This window comes from Taeniopygia guttata, chromosome 13, assembly GCF_048771995.1.
Source record: "Taeniopygia guttata chromosome 13, bTaeGut7.mat, whole genome shotgun sequence".
Classification (NCBI taxonomy): domain Eukaryota; kingdom Metazoa; phylum Chordata; class Aves; order Passeriformes; family Estrildidae; genus Taeniopygia; species Taeniopygia guttata.
Genome location: NC_133038.1, coordinates 4,758,377 through 4,779,232, shown reverse-complemented (window position 1 = coordinate 4,779,232; position 20,856 = coordinate 4,758,377). Strand labels below are relative to the sequence as shown.

The 20,856-nt window shown below is 57.8% G+C and overlaps 2 protein-coding genes across 3 annotated transcripts; one reads left to right on the top strand and one right to left on the bottom strand.

The window, feature by feature from the left end:
• Positions 1–1,272: 1,272 nt before the first annotated feature.
• On the bottom strand, positions 1,273–6,464 carry GM2A (ganglioside GM2 activator). The gene is made up of 4 exons (XM_002195182.7): positions 6,157–6,464; positions 3,884–4,036; positions 2,879–3,061; positions 1,273–2,777 (listed from the first exon to the last, which is right to left on the bottom strand). The coding sequence occupies exons 1-4, from the start codon at positions 6,271–6,273 to the stop codon at positions 2,622–2,624; spliced, it is 609 nt and encodes a 202-aa protein (XP_002195218.3). The 5' UTR covers positions 6,274–6,464; the 3' UTR covers positions 1,273–2,621.
• Positions 6,465–10,927: 4,463 nt separating this feature from the next.
• Positions 10,928–20,667, top strand: CCDC69 (coiled-coil domain containing 69). Of its 2 annotated transcripts, XR_012058143.1 has the most exons (10): positions 11,007–11,198; positions 16,340–16,409; positions 16,815–16,975; positions 17,172–17,241; positions 17,428–17,501; positions 17,724–17,825; positions 18,011–18,130; positions 18,367–18,464; positions 18,601–19,270; positions 20,181–20,667. XR_012058143.1 is itself a non-coding variant. In XM_030284099.4 (9 exons), exons 1-9 carry the CDS (start codon positions 11,151–11,153, stop codon positions 18,767–18,769), a joined length of 912 nt encoding a protein of 303 aa, XP_030139959.4. In that variant the 5' UTR covers positions 10,928–11,150; the 3' UTR covers positions 18,770–19,709. The 2 variants fall into 2 exon arrangements, 1 of the variants encoding a protein (XP_030139959.4); XM_030284099.4 differs by lacking the exon at positions 20,181–20,667 and having other exon boundaries at positions 10,928–11,198; positions 18,601–19,709.
• Positions 20,668–20,856: the final 189 nt, after the last annotated feature.

Below are 20,856 nucleotides of genomic sequence, written 5' to 3'. Positions count from 1 at the left end.
GGAACAGGAACGGGAGCGGGCACGGGACAGGAACGGGAACGGGAGCAGGAACGGGAATGGGAGTGGGCATGGGAATAGGATGGGAGCGGGAATGGGAGCGGGAACATTATAGTTTGAAAGGGTTAAGGTTTTAGCTGAGAGTTAGAACCGATTCATATTGAACTAGATGCACCAACGGTAGGTTAATAATTATTAGATGCTTAGCTGAAGCTAATTGTTATATTATGAGTTATTTGCAGAAGGAAGTGCAGCAAGAGAACCATTATAGGAACATGTTGAATGCAGTAGAACAATGCCCAGCACCTGGACCCTGTGTCAATCCATCTCGGAGCAGGGATCATGCCAGAGGGTCACAGAGACCTGACATAGACCTTCCTGACTTAATCCCTGGGACCACTGACCCAGTTCAGGAGAAGAATTGTGCATGTATGAAAGACTAATAACCCCATTTTAATACAAAGCAGAGATGGGAGGTGCTGGGGATGTGCACATGTGTAATTTTGGGAAATAAATAGAAGGCAAAAATCCTTGTGTGGCGCGGTCACACATTTCAGGGATGACCCCCCACCCCCCCATGCCACTCGCTGGCGTAATAAACATACCATTTTGTAAGTTTGACTAGTTAGAGAGTCTTTGTCCATGATTTTCAGTTTTAACAATTCAACATGATGAGGAAGAGGCGCTAAGCTGCACCAGGGAATGTTCAGGTTGGATGTTAGGAAGGCTTTCTTCACAGAGTGCCCAGGGAGATGGTGGAGTCACCATCCCCAGAGGTGTTTAAGGAAAGACTGGACGTGGCACTCAGCACCATGGTGGAGGGGACACGGTGGTGTGCAGTCACGGGTTGGACTCACAGAGAGAGGTCATGATCACAGAGACCTTGTCCAAGCTATTTGCTTCTGTGCTGCTGTGATCCCCGCAGCAGGGCTGCACCTTGGGGCAAGGCCTGCAGAGCCACGCAGGTGTCAGGGACATGGAAGGCCACCCCAGATGAGTGACACCCTCAAAGCCCCCCAGCATGAGCTGTGGACCCTGGGCCATGGCTGTGTCCCTGTGTCCCCACATCGCAAAGCAGCATTTGCAGATCCCTGCCCTGCCCCTCACACAGGAACTGGCCTTGGGGCTGCTCAGTTCCACTGGGCACAGCAACCTCACCGCTGCCCCCACCACACCACCTCACTTCCCCCAGCTCACACCTACATCCACACTATTCCTAGTGAAATAAATGTCACCTCCAAGTCACCCCCAGCAACGAGAGGCACCAGCTCCACGTCCTGGTAAAAAGATTTATTAAGAACCTGCAGAACCTGCCCAAAAGGAGGTTGCTGCCCTGGCACTGAAGGGGAGCAGGGACAGAGGGTTAGTGCTTCTCCAGGCAAAGCCACAGGGTGAAACAAAGCGAGTGGAGGGCACAGAAAGGCAGTGGGAGCACATCTGTGTGGTGCAGGAACACCCACAGCAGTTAAGGCGTATAAAGTGCTTGTAGAAGACCAGCCCTGTCAAGGGGCTAAATAACACAAGCAGGCAGGGACAGCAAGGGATGTGGGTGGCTGGTGGCACCTGGCACAGGGGAGTGGTGACCCTGCCCAAATCTGAGGGAAGAAGGACACTGCCTGCCCACATGACAGTCCCCAGCCACAGCCAGGACACCCCCAAATAGCATCTAGGCTGCTGGTCTTCATGGTCATCTCCCAATTATCCCGTGTTCAGGATGCTGCTGTGTTTGGGTGCCTCTGCCAGCACAGGGGAAGCATAGTCCCAGTGCAGCATCCTGCCTCAGCTCACTCCCAGAGGAAAAATGAGATGAATATGACTGGTCCTCAGCCAGGCTGTGCCCCAGCAGTGCATCACAGCCTTGTGTCCCGCTCTGGAGCGAGCACAGACATCAACTGGCAACCTCTTCTGCTGCTGGGAGCATCACCAGCCTCTTGGTCCCCTCTAGGTGGGAATGTCCATGTGAGGCTCGGGTGGTTTCCATCCTCTTGTGTTCCTGTTTGCTACAGGAGGGGCATGGGGAGGTGCCTTCACAGGTGCCTCATGCCACCAAGCTGGTTCCCCAGGCAGGACAGGGATGCAGCAACAGCAGATCCAAAGCTGCTGTGTGGGGACAGATCTCCTGCAGGCCCTTTGGGGACGCTTCTGCAAAACAGCCCTGTGCTCTGGCCAGAGATGGTGGGAAGCAGGGACACCCTCTGAAACTATTACTGCATGCTTCTAGCCTGCCCCAGCACTCCCAAACCTTCTCTCATCCCCACAGACTGCTCCAAGAAATACTGCTTTTCCCTGGAATGTTTTTGTCTAAAATGGCCCTTATAGGATTAAGAAAAAAAAAAAAAAAAAAAAAAAAAGAAACTGGATAAAAAATAGCAACCCCAGGTAATGCTGGGGTTAGGCTCCAAAGCCACACTGTCCAGGCAGGAGACACCCTGGTGATGGGTTTGGGGACAGCAGAAGAGCCAAAGGGGCCTCTCTGGGTGCATCAGGGGAGGAGGCACTGGGGGGGACAGGGGCTACCTCCTCCTGACAGCAGGAAGGATGGACCTCAGGGGAATGGGTTGGGACAGGATGGGATGGGGCAGGGGGCCAAGCTGGAGGGGATATGAGGGACAGTGTGCCACCCCTCAGTGGGAGTGCAGGGAGAAGGCCAGTTTGACACAGCTGAGCTCCTCCCCGCCGTTGCTGACCACCACCCGGACACGGTAGTTCCCGTTGGTCATCCAGGAAGGGAGTTCCACATCGGGCACGTCAAAATCGCTGGCTGGCAGGGAGTAGGAGCCCTGTGGAGAGAGGGGACAGGCAGGCAGGAGATCAGCCCAAAGGCCAGCCCAGCACCAAGGGGCACAGTGGTGCTGCCAGCGTCACGCGGGCGCGGCCGTACCGCTTTGAAGGGACAGTGGCAGGGGATGCCGTAGGTCAGCAGGGGCTCCGGGCAGGGCGTGCCGGGCGGGATCAGCTCGTCGAGGATGCTGCAGACGTCGTTGTAGGTGCAGCTGCCCAGCTGGTCGATGCAGGGCAGCTGGATCCAGAGGTCACCCAGTGCCTTCTCCACCACCAGCGCTGCCTGGAGGGAAGGTGTTCAGCACCAGCACAACCAGCAGGGGCACCCACAGCTCCTCACCGGCCAACTCCCTCAGCTCTGGTCAGCAATCCTTGGGATGTCCATGAGGTCACTAAACCCCCTCCTGCTTTCAGTTCCTCTCCACCTGCAGCTTCTGTTCCTCCAACCTCAGCTTGACCCCTTAAGCTAACACCACCCAACACCTCACATCCCCACCTCCTTCCCCTCTCCTCTGCCTGTCCCAAAACTCCCAGGGTGCTTCCATCCTGCAGTTCTGGCTCCTCCCTCCCCCAGCACTCGCCCCAGAGTCCCAGGCCCAAACAGACACCATAGCATTGCTCTAGATAGCCCATGCATACTGGACAAGAGACATGTTCTGTCTCATCACAAAAAACTTCACAAAAAGTGTTATCAGGGCAGCTGGCATGGCCCAAGGCTCCCAGAGCAGGGCCGTGGCATGTCCTTGGAGGGAGCAGCTGGGTTGGCTGCTGAAAAACAAGTTCTGCAGTGACGTCCAGAAGCACCCACAGCACTTGGGTTTCATTTCCCTCCTGGAGCCAATACATCCCCAAGACATGAAATGACTCAGGTGGTTTCTGTCCTAGGAACAAGGTTGGGAGGCTCCCACTGAACTGTCTGCTCCCACCACAGGTCTTCCCATGCCCACTGTCCTGGTCTGGCTTATAGAGCCCAGTGTGCTCAGCCCTGCACCTCACTCCCCAAGGGCTGCTCATTCCTGTACCCAGCGACAGGCATTTTCCATCTGCAAGTGGTTTGGGGAAGCTCTGCCCTCCCTCACCACACAGAGGGACGTCTGGCACTTACCTTCAGAGGGGAACTCATGGTCTTGCCACTCTTGACAGCTGCGCTGACACGCAGGCTCCCCGGGATGCTGATGGGGTCGGGGGCCACAGAGAGGCTCTGCACCACCACGGGGTCACTCTTGTCACCACAGTTCTCCCAGGCAAAGCCACCAACCTGCAGCACCGAGGGACAGGAGGAGTTAGAGGCAGGAGAAGCCCTGTCTTGTGTTTGCAAGAGGTTTATCCAGAGCTGCACCTCTGACCTCTGCCAAACATCTGCTCACAAAGAGCCAGAAAACGACCTTCATCCCCTTCAAATGCCAGTTCTTGAACTCCCAGCTCTCCAAGACTGGGGACATTGCGGAACCCTCTGTCTGTGTGCCTCTGCATGTACTTTACACTCACAGAGGATGACCAGGCTACAATTTCCAAACTTGCCTCAGCCCTGCCTCCAAACATTTCACAGGTGGCCAATCCTTCATGCCAATGGCATCGAGCAAGGTGTGTGAGGACAGGTCAGAGCAAGCTGGGACCAGCTGGTGTCTGCACTGTCCAGCAGGATGCTGGGCAGGGGTGTGGGGGGATCCCCTTGGAGGGGCTGTGGGGCTGGCACAGCCTCCCACCTCATCCAGGACCAGCCCTGCTTTGTGAGCCCTCATCCACCAGCTCCAGCCACCTGGTTCCACACAGGAGCAGGAATCACACTTGGGGACCAGATGAGCTGGGCTCATCCTCTGCCTGGTAAACCCAGGGGCCTGATCCTGAGCTACAGATGAGTACAAATCATGATCCAGAGTACAAATGAGCCAGGGAAGCAGCATTGCCCTGTGGGATAATGAAAATCCACATGTAAGGAGATGTCACCTGAATAAGGGACATCACTTATGTGTCCTGTCTGAGTTAAGAGTCATGCTGGGACATCTCCCCTGCTCCCTACAAGTCACACCAACCTCTCCAGCAGCACCCAGTAAATACACTTCGATTCAAAGCTGGAGGGATAGCAGCACTGTCTGCAACAGCCACCTCTGTGCCTGCCAGAGGCAAATGGCAGAGAGCAGCCCCGGCTCCCTCCCGAGCAGGTTCGGCCGGAGCAGCCCGTGTCCCCACGGCATGACGTGGGGCTCTCCCTGCCTGCTCGCAGCCGCAGAACCGGTGGAGGCTGTATTGCCTGGTGCCACACGGCAGCCCCGGCGGGCAGAGCGCTGCCCACGCAGCTGAGCAGCCCATCCCACCATCCTGCCGGGAGCAGCCCAGGGCAGGACACAGGGCTCAGGACAAGCCGGGACAAGGGTAGGCTGCACCCCGACCCTGAGCAAGAGCTGGGAGCCCCCAGCCCGAGAGTCTGCAGGCAAAGAGGCTCCAGCGAGCTGAGCATCAGTGTGTGGCTGCATATTGCTGCCCGCCGAGCCCCCTCCAGCCTTCCCAAGCGGTTCCCCCTTTCCCTGGGAAAGCGCAGCTTTCCTGGAAAATAAATTGCGATATTTCCCTTCACACCGCGTGAGAGTTACACATGGTAATCAGCTGTGTCTTAATCAGCGCCTGTTAATGAGCCCGACCCAGAACTCCGTGGGAATAGGGAAGAAGAACCCGGGCTGGAAAAGACTCATGGAGCAGCAAAATGAGAGCCGGGAGACGATCAGCCAAGGACGAGGCCGTTGGGTTGCTGCGTCGCGAAGTGTTTGTAAACACCGGATCCCTCCTGCTCCGAGCTGCCCCAACCTCCAGCGCTGCTCCCCAGCGCGGGGGGCTGCGGGACCCCTTTGCTGCATGGACCCCGCTCCCCTGCCCGCCCACAAACACGCACCCACCAGCGATCTGTCTGACGGGACAGGAAACGCTCCTGGTCTCCCGCAATCCCAGCGGGATGGCGGAGTCTTCCCCCTCTCCGCCCCGCCGAGCGGCCCCGGCATCCCCCTCCGTGCCCGAGAGCTGCGGGGTGCGGGTGCGGGGTGCGGGATGAGGGTGCGGGGTGAGGATGCGGGGTGCGGGTGGCGGGGTGCGGTGCGGGGTGCGAGGTGAGGGTGAGGGCTGGGGCTGCGAGTTTCGGGGTGCGGGGTGCGAGGTGAGGGTGCGGGGTGAGGGTGCGAGGTGAGGGTGCGGGGTGAGGGTGCGGGGTGCGAGGTGAGGGTCCGAGGTGGGGGTGCGGGTGCGGGGTGCGGGGTGCGGGTGCGGGGTGCGAGGTGAGGGTCCGAGGTGGGGGTGCGGGTGTGGGGTGCGGGTGTGGGGTGCGGGTGCGAGGTGCGGGGTGCGGGTGCGAGGTGAGGGTGCGGGGTGGGGGTGCGGGGTCCCTCTCACCTTGCTGAGCCGCCGGGCCCCGCTGCGCTCCACCAGCAGCTGCGGCTGCGGCCCGGCCAGCGCGGCCGGGACGAGCTGCAGCGCGCACAGCGCCAGCGCCAGCCCCGCGCACAGCATCCTCCGGGAATGCGCCGGGAACGCTCCGGGATGCGTCCGGGGAGCTGCTCCGAGCCGTGGGGAGGCGAGCGAAGGGCAGGGACCTCGGCGGGACCGGGCTGGCAGCGGCCGGGCTATGAAGCCCCGAGCGGAGGGGATGAGCCCTGTCTGCGAGCCCGGCCCACCGCCCGATTCCCCTCCCTCCCCCGAGGACGCTCACATTTTCCCTTCCCCTCTTGCTTTCTTTATTTTCCCCTCCCTTCCGCGGTTTCGCTGCCAAGCGCAGGACTGGACTCGCCGGGATGCTGGGACGGGAAGCGCCGCTTTCCCAAGCTCCCAGAGCCGGCGCTGGGTGCGGGGGGGCAGGAGCTGCACCCAGCACCGCGGGGCACACGCATCAGCCGCTCCGATGGGGGAGCACGACCGGCTCCCCACCAGCCAGGGCTGCGGCTATCCTCACATCCCGCTCGGGGGTGCCCCGCCTGTGCGGGGGTCGGTACCCTCTGCTCAGCACCCGGGACCCCCAGGCTCCCCCCGCGCTCGTCACGGCGCAGTGGCAGCTGAAGAGCAGAGATACTTCAGATATTTCGGATATTTGAGACCCTCACACACGGGGGGAGGGGACACTGGCATCGGGTAGCCCCTGACTGGGCAGTTTGCCACAACACCCCTACCACTCGTCTGTGTAAAATGTTGGATTTATCATCCCCTCCTCCATTCCTCCATTCCTACCCCCTGTTTTGGGGCACCCGGGTACCCCCATCCTGCTGGAATGGTCACACGGGTACCCCTCCATCAGGAGTGGCACAGTAGCACAGATTTTCCCATATATTTTGGTGGACAGATGCTTTTATCCTGCAGAGGGGACTGAGCCAACTGAGCACACAGGACACAAGTGTGGCAGGTCTCACACCTTCCCCCCTGCCACAGCACGGCCAGGATCCCTTGTGAGACCCTTCCCCACAATCAGCTCTGCTCTCCCTTTCACACAGACACTGCTTGGCCTCCCCGTATTGCTCCAGCCCTGGGAAGGGTTGCCTGCCTTGTCCAAACCCCCGTCTCAGCGCTATTTTTATCCTTTCGTCCTTATTTAGCAGCGAGGCCGGGCGCAGTGTGTGGGAGCAGGCAGGGGACATGGTGGGTGCTGCTGCCCACCCCGAGCCCCCAGCGACAACTGCGCCGCTGATCCACGGCTGGGGCTTAAGCGGGAGGAATAAATAGCCCGTCCCTCCCAGCCGGGAGGGAGCGGAAAGTTATCCCCTGGGATTAGCTTTCACTTTGAGGCCCTGGAGCAGCCGGGGGACGGGGATAAGGATAGGGATGCATGGGGAGAGGCACGGCCACAGAAGGAGCATTGTGTTTGGGGCTGGGAGGGGAGCAGAGACCCTCACCTCCAGCCCTGGCATCGCATGCTTTTCTGCTTCTCACAGCCACGGTGACTGAAGGTTTCACTTCCCTATTCCCATCCTTTTCCACTTCATTTTGCCATGGGGGAAAAAAGAGAATAAAAGACTGCGAGAACAGGTTAACCCACATCTTTTTGCTTGGAAAAGCACAGGTAGGGACAGGAATGACTTGAAATCGTTGCACTACCTCAAGGCAGAATCATGTGTGACCTAAATCCCCACTAAAAGAGCCTGTGACTTTTTTTGGGCTCCAACACATGTGAGAACTCCTCCAATTCAGTTTTTTCAGCTATCTCACCCATGCAAAATTGAGTCACGAGGTCTCAGCAGACCTGGCTAAACACCTCGGATTTGCATTGAAGAAATGAAGCCAGCACTTCATTACCTCTCATTCACAAAAGCAAACAGACTGCAATTGATGAGCAGGGCCGAAGGGTGTAACCACAACCGTCTGTCCACTGCTCTGGCTGCAACTCTACCAGGAACCCTCAGGCATCACCACAGGCCAGCTCATCACCCAAAAACCTTCCAGAAAAATATCCTCCACCTCTTTTTTTTTTTTTTTTTTCCAGACTAGGTTTCTGAAAATAAGATATACAAACAAGGAAAAAAAAAAAAAAGAATGGCCCCATCTGCACTCAGAGAACCACTCTGCAAACAGACCATGCCGGGCTGGCACTGACACTGCCTTGTATCCATCCTGTTGTGCCCAGTCCTTACCAGCTGGAACCAGAGGGAGAGAGCCACAAGAGACACTTAAACGGTTTGCACAAATGCTTTTCTTATCCATAAGCTTTGGCAAACACTTTAAATGACCATTGGTACAAATTAACTCGACTTTCCAGCTGTTATCCCATTTACGGCAATTCAGCCGAGCATGTGATAAAGCCTCCTCGTCTCACTTTTCTAGACAAAACCCTGGAGATGTCTCCAGCTGCTGTCATTCCTGGGAGAGATTAAGACAACACCAAAAAAAGACATTTGAGCAAACTTCAAAACAAGCTGAAGCTGCCTCAGGTGGTGGCACAACACCACCTCTGCTTTCCTGTCTTTGCCTGGGCAGAAATCCCCTCGCTCCCACAGTCCCCTTTTTCTCCAGGCCCTTGTGCTCCCCAGATCCCCGGGGTGCTCTGGTTACCCCTGTGATGCCATGGAAAGCCCCTCTGTGCTCAAAAGCAGCTGAACAGAGCAGTTCCTGGCTGTGTAATGCTGCCCTGAAAAGGGAGCAAGTTTTCAGTGTATTGGGGCAGAGGAGGATAAAGCAGGGCTGAGGTGAAAGACCTGTTGGCAGGCACATATCCCATGCAGTTTCCACAGGAAAGACTGGAGAAGCTGAGGAATGGCTAAAATCAAGCTGGGATAAGAGAGGTTTGGGGTAGCACGGGCAGGGCTTTTGGCAGGCAGCCTCACAAGTGCACCCACAGGCTGAAGGAAGGCTGTAACATGGTCTGGGCAGCTGTGTCCCCAAAAGGCAGCAATGTCTAGAAGCACAGGGCTGTCCCAGCAGAGCCTGCAGCAGAGGCTGGGGATGGGGCTGCTGGAGCTGGCCTTGCTGCACAGACCCATCCCCAAGCCCCAGCTCTGCCCTGCCGGCTCAATGCCTGAGCCTGAAGTGACCAAACTGTTTTTTCTCCATCATTGTAAAGAGAAATCCTACCTGGAGCCCCAATTTGTGGAACAAGGGCATCCCCAGGCACCCCCTCGGCACCCCGCAGTTAAAAGCTGAAACTTCCACAAGCACATGTGCAAAGTACTGGACCCTTGAGCACCAGCAAGATGTGCTGGCAGCTGGACAGACTCCTCATCAGCTGCCCACACAGTTGCTTCTCTTTGCAGCCTGGGCCCCAGCAACACAAATTCATCCTGGAAATCTGCATGTGCTTTGTGCTTGCCCCATGTAGGCCTTCATTCTCTAAAGTCTGGACCGGGATTTTTAATTAACCCTGGAGAGGTGGAGACCAGCACCTTGCTTTTATCCCACAAACTATCTACTCAGCCCAAATAAGTACTCTCATGCAGGGAAGGAGACTTGCCCCACTCTGAAGTGCTGTGAGAGATAAGAACTGAGACACTCTCCGTGGTTTCTGAGCAGTGGGAGCTGATGCCAGAAGCTTCTGTGACTCACAAAACTTCACTCAGGTTAAGCAGCACCCACCCAAGAGGACGCAGGCAACTGGTCCCACCAGTCCCCTGGTGACTTGGGGCAACGTGGGCCTGCCCCTGGCCTTCCCCACCCTCCCATCCAAGTGGTGTTTCACAATTTTCTGGTGCCAGGGTTACCAGGGCAAGAAAAACACCTCCAAGTCGAACGTGACAGGACGACCAGGCACCTCCACTCCCTCGCTGCCCAGGCAAAATGCCAAGGTGTTGGCATCCCCAGAGCCGCAGGCTGCTTGGACTTCTCCCAGGGGATATTTGGAAAATGTCAGAATAGAAACTTGTTGACAAAAAACTTGCAATGTTTCCATACAGGCACGGCCTCGTGACCAGGTTCAAACACTCCTATTTCAGCAGTTCTGGGTAGCACCAATGGGTTTTCAGGTCAAAATGTGTGGTCATTCAGGAATGTATAAAAAGCTAATTAAAAAAAAAATTTAAAATATTATTAAAATCAAAATGTTTGGAGGAACATACCTTTCCTCACATTATTTTTTAGATGGGACACTTTCAAATCCATGTATTTCCCTATGCATTCAGGACCCAACTTCCAAAGTGTAGGATTCCCTCCTGGAAAGGGGCATCCTGGCTCCAGCCCCAACATTTGGGGTGTTTGGGATGCTCAGGAGAAGGGTTGACAGGATGCAGTCCCTCAGGGAATATGGATCACACTGAAAGCCCCCTCCAGCCAGCACAAGGACCCGCAGAGCAGAGCTCCTGCCAGGAGTAACACCCCAAACCCATCACTTTTCCACGAGTACCCCCACAAAAGCTGAAACTTGATGCGGAGATGGCAAAAGCCAGATGGATTCTGCTTTCTCACTCTCATCCCTACTCCGAAGGGGGCTGGGGTGGCTTCAGCAGTGGAAGCCCCTGAGCAGCCAGTCCTGCTCCCAGCCTGGCTCTGGTGCAGCGCTCCTGTTCCCCTTTCTCCTCGCCCAGGAGAGGACACCTCCAATGCAGGGGTCCCGCTCTCCTTACCCCACACCCACAACGGAGCATCCCCAGTGCAGGGGGCGCTGGGACGGAGCATTCCGGAGCACCCCGGCCCAGGGCGGGGACACCCCGGGGTGGAGGGGGCCCAGGGCCAGCCCCGGGGGCGGGCAGGCTGCGGCCGGGGGCCCTGCCCGCGGCTCGGGGGTGCAGAGCACCCTCTCCCGGCGCTGCCTGTCAGCAGCTGCCGGACGTTTTTATTACTTTTTTTTTTTTTTTAAATTATTTTTTTCCCTGCCCGGCAGCTGGAGCGGCTCATCCCGTGCCGGCCCCGAGCGGTGCCGCTCGCCGGGGGATGCCGCGCCCCGCGCCCCGCGGCTGAGCGGGTCCCGCCGGGGCTCCATGGGCTGCACCGGCAGCGCCCCGCGCTGCTGCCCCGTCCGTGCCGAGGTAGCGGCTGCCGGGGATTTGGGGCTGGGCCGGGCTTGGGCTGGGCTTCTCTCGGGGTCGGGCTCTCGTGGGACCGAGGGCACGCGTTGTCGGGGTTCGTCGGAGTTGGGGCTGGCGTGGGGCTGATGTTTGCGGGGAGTCCTGCTTGAGCTGCTGGCATGAGGGGTGTTGGAGGCGTCCGGTGGGTTCCTCCCTGTCCGGGGAGCGGTGTGGCTGTCCCCGGCTGCGTGGGACCCCCCCGGCATTGTGGTGGGGGAGGTGGCAGCGGGGACAATGAAACTGGCAGCCCCCCGCCCTCCTGCATCCTCCTGCACTCTCCTGCACTCTCCTCCACCTCGGGCTCACCCCGACACCATGGGAACTCTGTAATCAAAGGGGTGCAGGATCTGGGATGATGATGCCTGTTGCAAATGCTGGTCCCATAGATGACAGGGATGGGTTCCCCCAGCTAGACCTCTGCCAGCTTCCCACAGCATCCTCCCTCGTCCCAAAGGTTGTGTCCCCTTGTGCTGAAGGCATCGCTCCTGTAGGGGAACACTCCCGTGGGGGAACGCTCCTGTGGGGGAGCACTCTGAGTCCCCTCAGATCTCAGCTATGTTCTGAAGAGCTCTTTGGTGAGGTCTGAAATTATCTGCTGATGTGTTGTTATCATTACTATTGTTATTATTTGATGTGCTCATGCTGCCCCAGTGCCTCGCCGCTGACCTCGGGGGAGGTTTTCGCTATCGGATGTGCTGTGCTTACTGCTGCGGGTGTTGTGATGGCTGCAGGGCGGCAGGGGAAGGAGGGAAGGCAGAAACACCCCGTGGTGCTGCTGTGCCCCCAGCACAGGTGGCCCTTTGCAGATCCGGCTGTGAGAGTCCCCACCTGGGACCACAGAACCCACTGCTGGATGTGCAGGGGGAGCAGGCACGGGGCTCACACAGCCCTGCAGCCAACAAGTGCCTTTATTTACAGCACTTGCAGGCTTGGTCGCTTCTCTACATCATGGAAAAAATCCCACTCTTTGCTATGATCTCTAAGATCAGATATTTCTGCGCTGGTTTGTGACTCTAAGAACTCTCAAGAGCAAGCATAGGACAGGGAGAAACAACAGCCCCAAGGCCCCAGGTGTTGAGAGCCCCACATTTACTGAAACACGGAAATTTGTCATTTGCCTACAGACGCCTCCCTTCCTGCACTTGCCCGCTCTCAAACTCCCCTGCTCAGCCCTGTGTCGCTGCTCCCCAACAGTCATTACCCATAAACAGCCCTGCTGCTGCGACTGAAAGTCATTCTGAAAGTAGCATCTAAAATCCCCGTTATGGCTAAAAGGCATAAGGGCAGGCACGGGGCCACTCCTGCCCATGTTCTCATGTCCAGAGTACCAAGAGGCAGGACAGGAGACCTTCACCTCCCTCTGCTGATGGGTGGACTTGCAGAGTTGGTCCCTTGAGGTTTCTTGGGGTTAGGGGAGACTTCAAACCCTAGGGCAAGCCCAGCCAGAAGCCATGTGCAGGTCATGGGGCTGGGGACTCTAATGGGGCTGGGGGCTGCAGGGGCTTTTGAGGCCAGTCCCGGGTTTGAGGTGACCTTGAGGAGCTGGTGCTGGGCTGGGTCTGGTGGGTGGAGGACATACCAGGAGCCACTGTGTGCCCTGGGGGAGGCGCCTTGGCAGCCTCATCCTTCCCTGGCACCAGGCTGCGGGCAGCAGGGTGATAAGGGAGGCACAGAGAGGACCCAGCCCTGAGCTGCAGCGCTGCCCCTGGGGTTTCTCTCCCCTTCAGCTCCATCCACCCGTGCTTGGCCACTCACACTTTGGTCACGCTCCTGGCGTGAGAGAGGCCAAGTTGCCTTCCCAAAAGGTCGGGGCTGAGGCTTGGCCACCTTCCAGGGCTGGGGTGAATTTATTTTGAAGTGCTGGGAACTGTACTTAGCACCAGGAGTCAGGGAAGGGCCAGAATGCAAAACTCGGGGCTGTCAACAGTGTGAAGTGTTTGCCTCTGGTCTGCGGCACAGAACTGACTGTAGGAGAGGTGATAATCACCTCCTAACACAACCATCACCATCACTGGAGGAAATACAGCAGCAGGGTTAAAGACAGGTCCCACGGACCTGCGCCAGCATTGCTCTGGCAGCACTGAGCATCTGCTGCAGGTCCTGAGAGGTGTTACAGCCATGGACCAAATCCTGGCCCCCTTCTCCACAGCCACAAAGCAAAACCTCCTCCCCAGGAGCAGAATCAGGATTTAAATACTCATTTCCTGCCTCTTTGTGATTTCCTTTGCTAGGTTGCATGGTTGAATTGCTTAACGTACTTGTAAAACAGGAAAAGAGGAAGAAAAATACAGTCCAAAACCCCACCTCAAGCTAAGAGCTGAAGCAGAGGCTGCAGCCACCTCGGCTGCCCACACTGTGCCAGCAGCTCTGCACTGGTGCTCCCCAGCTCAGAACCCTTGGAGATGACTCAGGTCCTGTTGGAAATCCCTATTAATCCATCCGTAAACAGTTCTGCTCCAGACTATTAGAAATATTTAGTTCTAAGAATGTAGATACTTTTGTTTTTTTCATAGCTGGAAGGTATTTTTGGCAGAGGTTTCCAAGAACTTACAGGATAAGCTACGCTGTGGATGGCCCCCACCTGCAGGATGTATCAGGCTGCTTCTTCCCCTGGCCAAAGCTGTTCCAGCTGGAGCAATTCCCAGCCTGCTCCTTGCACACACTGTGGATTCCAGGATGATTTTCCAGCTCTCCAGAATGCGCCAGGTGACACCAGAGGTTCGGGTGCCACAAAGCTTCTCTGGAAGTGACAGTGGAAAGTCCCTCCATATTTCAGGGCTTTCAGCCAAATTTTGCTGTTCACCACAGAGGTAGAGCTCTTATTCCAAAGGACAATTGAGTGCTTATGACTAAAATTAGCTCTAGACACTGTTTTAATTGCTCCTAGAGGTAGGAAGATGCCTCACTCATAGCCTCAGGACAAGTATTTCGATTTGTCTGTTGATGCTGGTGAACCTGTTGCTTGCTTCACCTATTTCTGAGTTCAGTGCTGGTGTCTCAAATCATGTTCCTTTAGAAGCTGAGGGGCTCTGAGATCCCATCCTGCTGGATTTGGGGTGTGCAGGAGAGGTGAAGATTCCCTGGGTCTGTGCTGGGAACACTGCCTGTGCTATGGAGGTGACCAGCCGTGGGCTCTATGTCCTTAGGCATTGCTTATGCCAGTGAGCAGGACAAACGCAGCAGAGGTGGTTTGGGGATTTTGGGTCTCTCCTGGAGGTGGTAACAGCATCCTGCTCTCAACCCTGCTGAGATCATCCAAAATCCTTGAGGTGTGTGTCATACACCTCTGTCAGGAGGGTCCTTCTACACAGCCTTTGCTTTGTTGCAGTAAAAAAAAGATATGGGGTGTGGGGCTAGGGGAGGAGACCTTTTGGGACTCCTGTGATGCCCTCAGGACTGCAGAGCCTCGATTGTGTCATTCATCTCTTCCCTTGCCCCTCATCCCCCGGCTTCAAAACCCATCACAGGACACTGCTACCTTAAATACCAGGGAGATGCACAGTGGCACAAGGCGTGTCAGGGGACAGGTGAGGGTTCCTGGGGACACCTGCAGGATTCGGCAGCACCCCAGGGCACCCCACGCTTTCAGGGACAAGGAGAACAGCCCTGTGAGCTCTGCCGGGTGCCTCCTCGCCCTTGCCGGCTGCTCATGCCATAGAAGGGAAGATAAAGCCGCGGCTCCCCGAGCTCGGAGCTCCCTGGAACTGAGCCTCCCTCCAGCTCCAGAAGGGGGGCTGCAGCGGGGGCGGACACAGGGACGGCTCCTTGCTTTCCCTTGCTCTTTTCCCAAGCCAGGCTCCCAAATCGGGGCTGTATTTGGCTGTGCGCGGGGCCAAGGCGGGTCCCGCCAGCAGCAAGGCTGCTTTCCTCAGGGATCGGGGATTTTCCTCAGGGATCGGGGATTTTCCTCAGGGATCGGGGATTTTCCTCAGGGATCGGGAATTTTCCTCAGGGATCGGGGTTTTTCCTCAGGGATCGGGGTTTTTCCTCAGGGATCGGGGTTTTGCCTCAGGGATCGGGGTTTTTCCTCAGGGATCGGGGTTTTGCCTCAGGGATCGGGGATTTTCCTCAGGGATCAGGGTTTTTCCTCAGGGATCGGGGTTTTTCCTCAGGGATCGGGGTTTTTCCTCAGGGATTGGGGTTTTTCCTCAGGGATCGGGGTTTTTAGGGACAGCTCTGCCAGGGCTGGAGAGCAGCACCGTGTCTTCAGGTGAATTTTCTCACCCCTCATGCATCTATGCCATACCCAGAAGCACAGCTCAGTGATGGGCACCAGATTTGCCCTGCGCCAGCAAGGCCGAGCCGTGACAGCCTGCGAGATTTGCTTCTATCTTTCAGCAACTGATAAAAATATACCCACTCTTTTTTTTTTTTCCCTCTTCTCCCCTCCAAGTGACTAAATTAAACCCATGCAGGCTGGAAGGCATCCCATGGAGCTGTGTTGCTGGAGGCAGCTCCCGGCTCTGGGTTATCTCAGCCCCGTAGCAGGAGTGTGGGGCTGTGCAGAACATTCCTGCACTCCTGAGGTCATTGCTTGGCTGCCGCCTGCTCTTGCCTGCTGCCAGCCCTGCACAGGGGCTGTATCGACCCTGATTTATGGTTATTTCTCACTTCTCACTCCTGCTCCAGCTGTGTCAAAGCCCATCTGTCTAAGGCCCTGGCAGAGGCGTGTGTTTGGGGAGCTGCAAGGTGCCAGGGACCAGACTGACCTGAGCATCCCAGGACAGGAGGAAAGCGGCAAGGGAGTGCCAAAGCTGGAGCCCTGCCAAGCGCTGCCTGCTCTTCTCCACCAAAAGTTTTGCTGCTGGAGCCCACTTTGCACCAGCACCTTGTTGGGGGGGGTGGATCCCCCAGGTTTTCCAGCTGCATGCTACATGGTGAACTGTCTGGGATGCAGGGAATTGGCAGGAGCTTGAGGCTGCCTGATGGGCAGTACGTGCACACCCATGGGTGCTGGGAGAGTGCAGGGGGCTGGGGACTGCTGCTCCCCAGGGACCTGTGTTTTAGCAGAGCTGATGCAGGCTCAGGGCAGGGTGTTCTCTGCCTGCAGCCACCTGCCCCCCTCTGTTCCCCCCTGCTCCAGCCCCATCTCTCTCTGCCAGAGACAGCTAAAAGCCCAGCAGCAGAGGGGATCGGCTTCCCAGGAGCTCTCGGCCTTGAAGACACAGAATGGTGAGAAAAAAAGTGTTTTTCCCCTGCTTTGCTTTCTCAGAGTGATATTAAGGAAGCACTGGGCAGGCCCAAGCATGTCACCAAGGAGGATGGGGATGATGTAGGTGCATGCTGGTGCAGGAGGGCAAACAGGACATCCCAGAGACAATGGCATCCCCTCCTCTCAGTCAGACAGGTCATCCCCAGAAAAGGAGACCTGACAACCTCTGTGTCCTCTCTGAGCCTGCCAGCACCATCCCAGTTAGGGTTAATTTGGACCTGTGAGATGGAGGGAGGTGTTTCTCCAGGGAAGAGGGCAGTGCTGAACCCAGCCCACGGCACTGGCAGGTTCAGCTGCCCAGGATGTGCAGGCAGCCCAGCCACGGGGAGGCAGCCAGGGCTGTTTCAGCCGTGTTTGTCTTGCAGCCAATGCCTCCCTGCTTCCTGAGCACGGGGAGAAGGCAGCACGGCCAGAGGAGTGGACCGAGAGTGCGAGATTCCTCCAAGGCCAGGAGGAGGAGGAGGAGCGGCTGTGGGATGCCGGCCAGGCAGGCACTGCCAGCATCTCCCAGGACACAGAGGTCCAGGTGAGCTGGAAGGGCTGGTGCTGCTGGAGGCAGCAGCTGGCACGGAGCATGTCACCAGCCTGGTCTTCCCTGGCACATGCTGGGCTGGGCTCTCCCATTTTTGGAAGAAGGACAGACCTAAGAAAGGGTGAGGAAGCCCAAAGCAGTGAAGCTCTACATCCCTTACACTAAGACTTCTCATCCAACTGTTTCCCAGGTGGAAAAGGAAAAAGAGCTGAAGGAACAGCTTGATGCCCTGAGGAGAGAGCACACGGAAACCCTGCAAGGTGCATGCCAGAGCAGCAGGGCTCCCTGCAGCTCCCCTCTCCTCTCCTCCCTTCTGCTGTGTCCCTTTGGCTGCCTGTGGAGTCATGGGAATGCTGTTCCCTACTCTCCACCGCTGTGGGGCTCAGGTGGGGCCTGCTGCCCCAGTGTCCCCACACTGGTGGCACTCAGCTCATGTTCCCCCACAGAGCTCCAGGGAGCACATGAGCAGGAGAAGCTGCTGCTGACAGAGTCCCACCACAGGACTGAGGCAGCCCTACAGGTACCAGCAGAGAAATCCATGGGGAGGGGGGGTTTGTGAACCATCTGCTGGCTCTGCCATGGTGCCCCACGTTCTCCAGTGGTCACCTCAGTCCCCAGTGTGCTTGGGGATCACGCCAGCTCTTCCAGCCCTGGTGTTATTTGGGTACTACAGCCCAGCAGTCCTCAGCTCAGAAAGAAATCCCAGACACCTCTTATTCTTCTTTTTCCCTGGTTCTCCTAGGAGAAAATTCAGGAACTGAATTCCCAGCTGAAATCCTTCCAGGAGAGGATGAAGCGGGTGGAGGAGTCACTCTTGAGAACAGACTACAAGAAGCACATCCAGGTGCAGGGAGGGGTGTCGGGGAGGGACCCGCTATGGGGTGCTGAGCCAAAGCCAAGGGGCCTCTCTGATGGACGCTGGCAGGGTGGGGCTGGAACCAGAGGGGAGCACAGGACAGCTGAAGGGGGGAGCAAAGCCTGCCCCGGGGAGGTGTTGGGGTCCCTTGGACACAAGTGATGGCTCTGCAGGAGCACGGGAGCCCCAGCCCCTTCTGGGAGCAGGAGCTGGAGAGCCTGCACTTCGTCATCGAGATGAAGAACGAGCAAATCCATGGCCTGGACAAGAAGCTGCTGCACCTGGAGACCGTGGTGGGTTGAAAGCGGGGGGTCACAGGTGGGCTTTCCTCTTTTCAGCTCCTCTACCCACCTAAATTCTGCCCAGAAACTGCAGCTGGAGCAAAAGTGGATGGAGCCCTCTTCCTCTCTTGCCGTGGTGGGGGGGATGGGGGAGCAATGCCACCAGACCAGCATTTCACCCAAAATGGAGTGGCAGGGGGCTCAGAAGTGCTTCCCAGCTCTCTCCTCACCCTCACACCCCCTTCCAGGAGGAGAGGAACCTTCTGCTGGAGGAGAAGGTGAAAACTCTCCAGCAGGAGAACGAGGACCTGCAAGTTCGCACTCAGAACCACCTGCTGGTGGCGAGGTACGGTCGCACGCAGCCGGTGCCGGGTGGCACTGCGGCGGGGGCACGGGAGGCAGGGTGGCAGCACCGGGCTGCCCGCGGTGCCCCGGGCGCTGTGCGGGCAGGGGCGGCCCGGCAGCCTGAGCCTCTCCCGCAGGCGGCTGTCCGAGGAGCTGCGGGGAGCCCGCGGGGCGCTGGAGAAGGAGGCGCAGCTGCTGGACCAGGCTCGCCGGGAGAAGGAGGAGCTGCTCTACCGAGTGCTGAACGCCGGGGACGGCACCCCCTTCCCCCTGGCTGCCGGCGAGGTGTCGCTCATCGCCACGTAGCACCGGCACTGCCGGGGACTGCCGGGGCTGCCCTGTGAGCCCGGGGCTGCTCCCGCCGGTGCCCCCGGTCGGGGAAGGGCTCCGGGCTGGCCGAGCCTCGGGGCGCCTCACGGAGCGCAGTGATGGAGCATTTCACGGGACGCTTACACCTCCTGCATCTCCCCAGCCCGCGTGGGGCTGCAGAGGGACCCTGGTCTGCCACCCACGCAGTCCCTGCGCCCCTTCCTCTGCTGAAAGGCTGGCTGGGGCTGGAAGGGGTCAGCCAGGACACACAGACTTGCATTGGGCCGCATCTGACCCAGCGCTTTGCTCCGAGCATAAACAGCACCAGCGCTGCCCCAGGGCGTGAGGAGGATGAGGAGGCCGCTAGGACAGGATGGGGACAAGCACCGGGAGGATGAGGAGGGCACTGGGGATATGGTGTTAACCTCACCAGGAAGGGCTCCCACCCATGCCCTCCTATTCCCAGCACCTCCTCCACCTTCAGCAAATGTCTCCCAGGTACAGCTCCTGCAGCTCAGGCATGTCTCAGCTCACTGCCACAAAGACCCCAAGCCCTTCTCGTCCCTGCTGCCCATCAGCAGCACCACCAGTCCCATCTTCTCCCACAAAAGCTGGACAGAGTCTGGAGCTGCACCTCAGGGAGCAGAGCATCCTCCCAGGGGGTACCAGGCTTTGTCAGGTCACATCCCTCTGCTCGAGGCAGGGCATCCCCATCAGGGAAGATGCTGCCAGCACGGCTGTGGGTCAGAGCTGGATGCACACAAGCACTTTTCCCTGGGTGCACGAGTGTGGTGGGAGTCACTGCTCTGGGGCTGTCACAGGCCTGTCCCCTCCCCAGGGCTGTTTAGCCAGAGCTGTACATGTGTGTGTGTGTGCGGGTGTGTGAGTGTGGTGTGTCTGTGTGTGTGTGCGGGTGTGTGAGTGTGGTGTGTCTGTGTGTGTGTGCGGGTGTGTGAGTGTGGTGTGTCTGTGTGTGTGTGCGGGTGTGTGAGTGTGGTGTGTCTGTGTGTGTGTGCGGGTGTGTGAGTGTGGTGTGTCTGTGTGTGTGTGCAGGTGTGTGAGTGTGGTGTGTCTGTGTGTGTGTGCGGGTGTGTGAGTGTGGTGTGTCTGTGTGTGTGGGTGGGTGTGTGTGTGTTTGTGTGTGTGTGTGCACCAGCCAAGGTGCTGCTGCCTGTAATGACTGCAGACCTGTAAGAAGCAGCAGCCTCAGGAATCCCATGTCAGTGTTTTGGGGGACTGGTGCAGGAGTGCCCCAGAGTGGGGCTGTGTGCTCCACACCCCACACAGTGGGAAGAAGGGGAAGGGTGGGAGCTGGCACCACAAAGACTCAACAAGGAAGCTCCAAATGAGGCCCTTAAGGCTGATCCCCATTTTCCTGTTCCTTCCCTCTTTTCCTTCATTTCAATAGGCTCCCAGCTCAGGGCAGACCAGACCCTCCCAGCATCAGGGCCACTGCATCAGCCACTTCCGTCCTTTGTGCTGACCCTAATCAGAAATTCAGCAGCTGAATGGGCAGTCAGGAAGGCAACGTGGATGGGGGTCCAGCTCTGACTCACAAACCTCCATGGGGTGGCCAGAGGGGGAAATGGGGGAGCCTGTTGTGTCCCACCAGGGCATCCACTGCTCCACACATCATCTGTGCCTCCCCCAGGTGCTGTAGCACCAAAGCAGGGGAAAGCCCAGCAAATCCTGCCTGGTTATGGCTGAAGGGATCAGGATTTCTGGACAGAGGGATATGGAGGCTGATGGGGTCTAGGATCCTGCTCTGGACACCTGGTACCACGTCCCAGAGCCCCAAAGGCAGATCCTGCGTGGGACTTGGAAGAATGTGCCCGACTCTGGGAAAGGGGACACTGGGAACTGAGGAGGAGGAATAAATGAGTGCAGAAAAAGGACTTGCACACTATGAAAGGGGGAAAGCCTGGACCAGGCAGTACCTTGGCAGTCATGGGGGGGATGATAGGTCCTGGATGCTCAGGTGAAATGGAGGGTCAGGGCAGCACGAGAATCCTCTGCCTCATTGTGAGCAGCTGAAGGAGCAGGGTGGGCAAAGGCAAGGGGGTCTGTGGGGGGCTGCAGGGAAA

Coding starts and splice junctions, on each gene's coding strand:
- CCDC69 (XM_030284099.4), top strand. CDS start 11,151: ATGGGCTGCACCGGCAGCGCCCCGCGCTGCTGCCCCGTCCGTGCCGAG. Junction 16,410..16,814: donor GGCCTTGAAGACACAGAATG/GTGAGAAAAAAA, acceptor TTTGTCTTGCAG/CCAATGCCTCCCTGCTTCCT. Junction 17,242..17,427: donor GCACACGGAAACCCTGCAAG/GTGCATGCCAGA, acceptor GTTCCCCCACAG/AGCTCCAGGGAGCACATGAG.
- GM2A (XM_002195182.7), bottom strand. CDS start 6,273: ATGCTGTGCGCGGGGCTGGCGCTGGCGCTGTGCGCGCTGCAGCTCGTC. Junction 4,037..6,156: donor GGGCCCGGCGGCTCAGCAAG/GTGAGAGGGACC, acceptor TCGGTGCTGCAG/GTTGGTGGCTTTGCCTGGGA. Junction 2,778..2,878: donor GCCACTGTCCCTTCAAAGCG/GTACGGCCGCGC, acceptor CTCTCTCCACAG/GGCTCCTACTCCCTGCCAGC.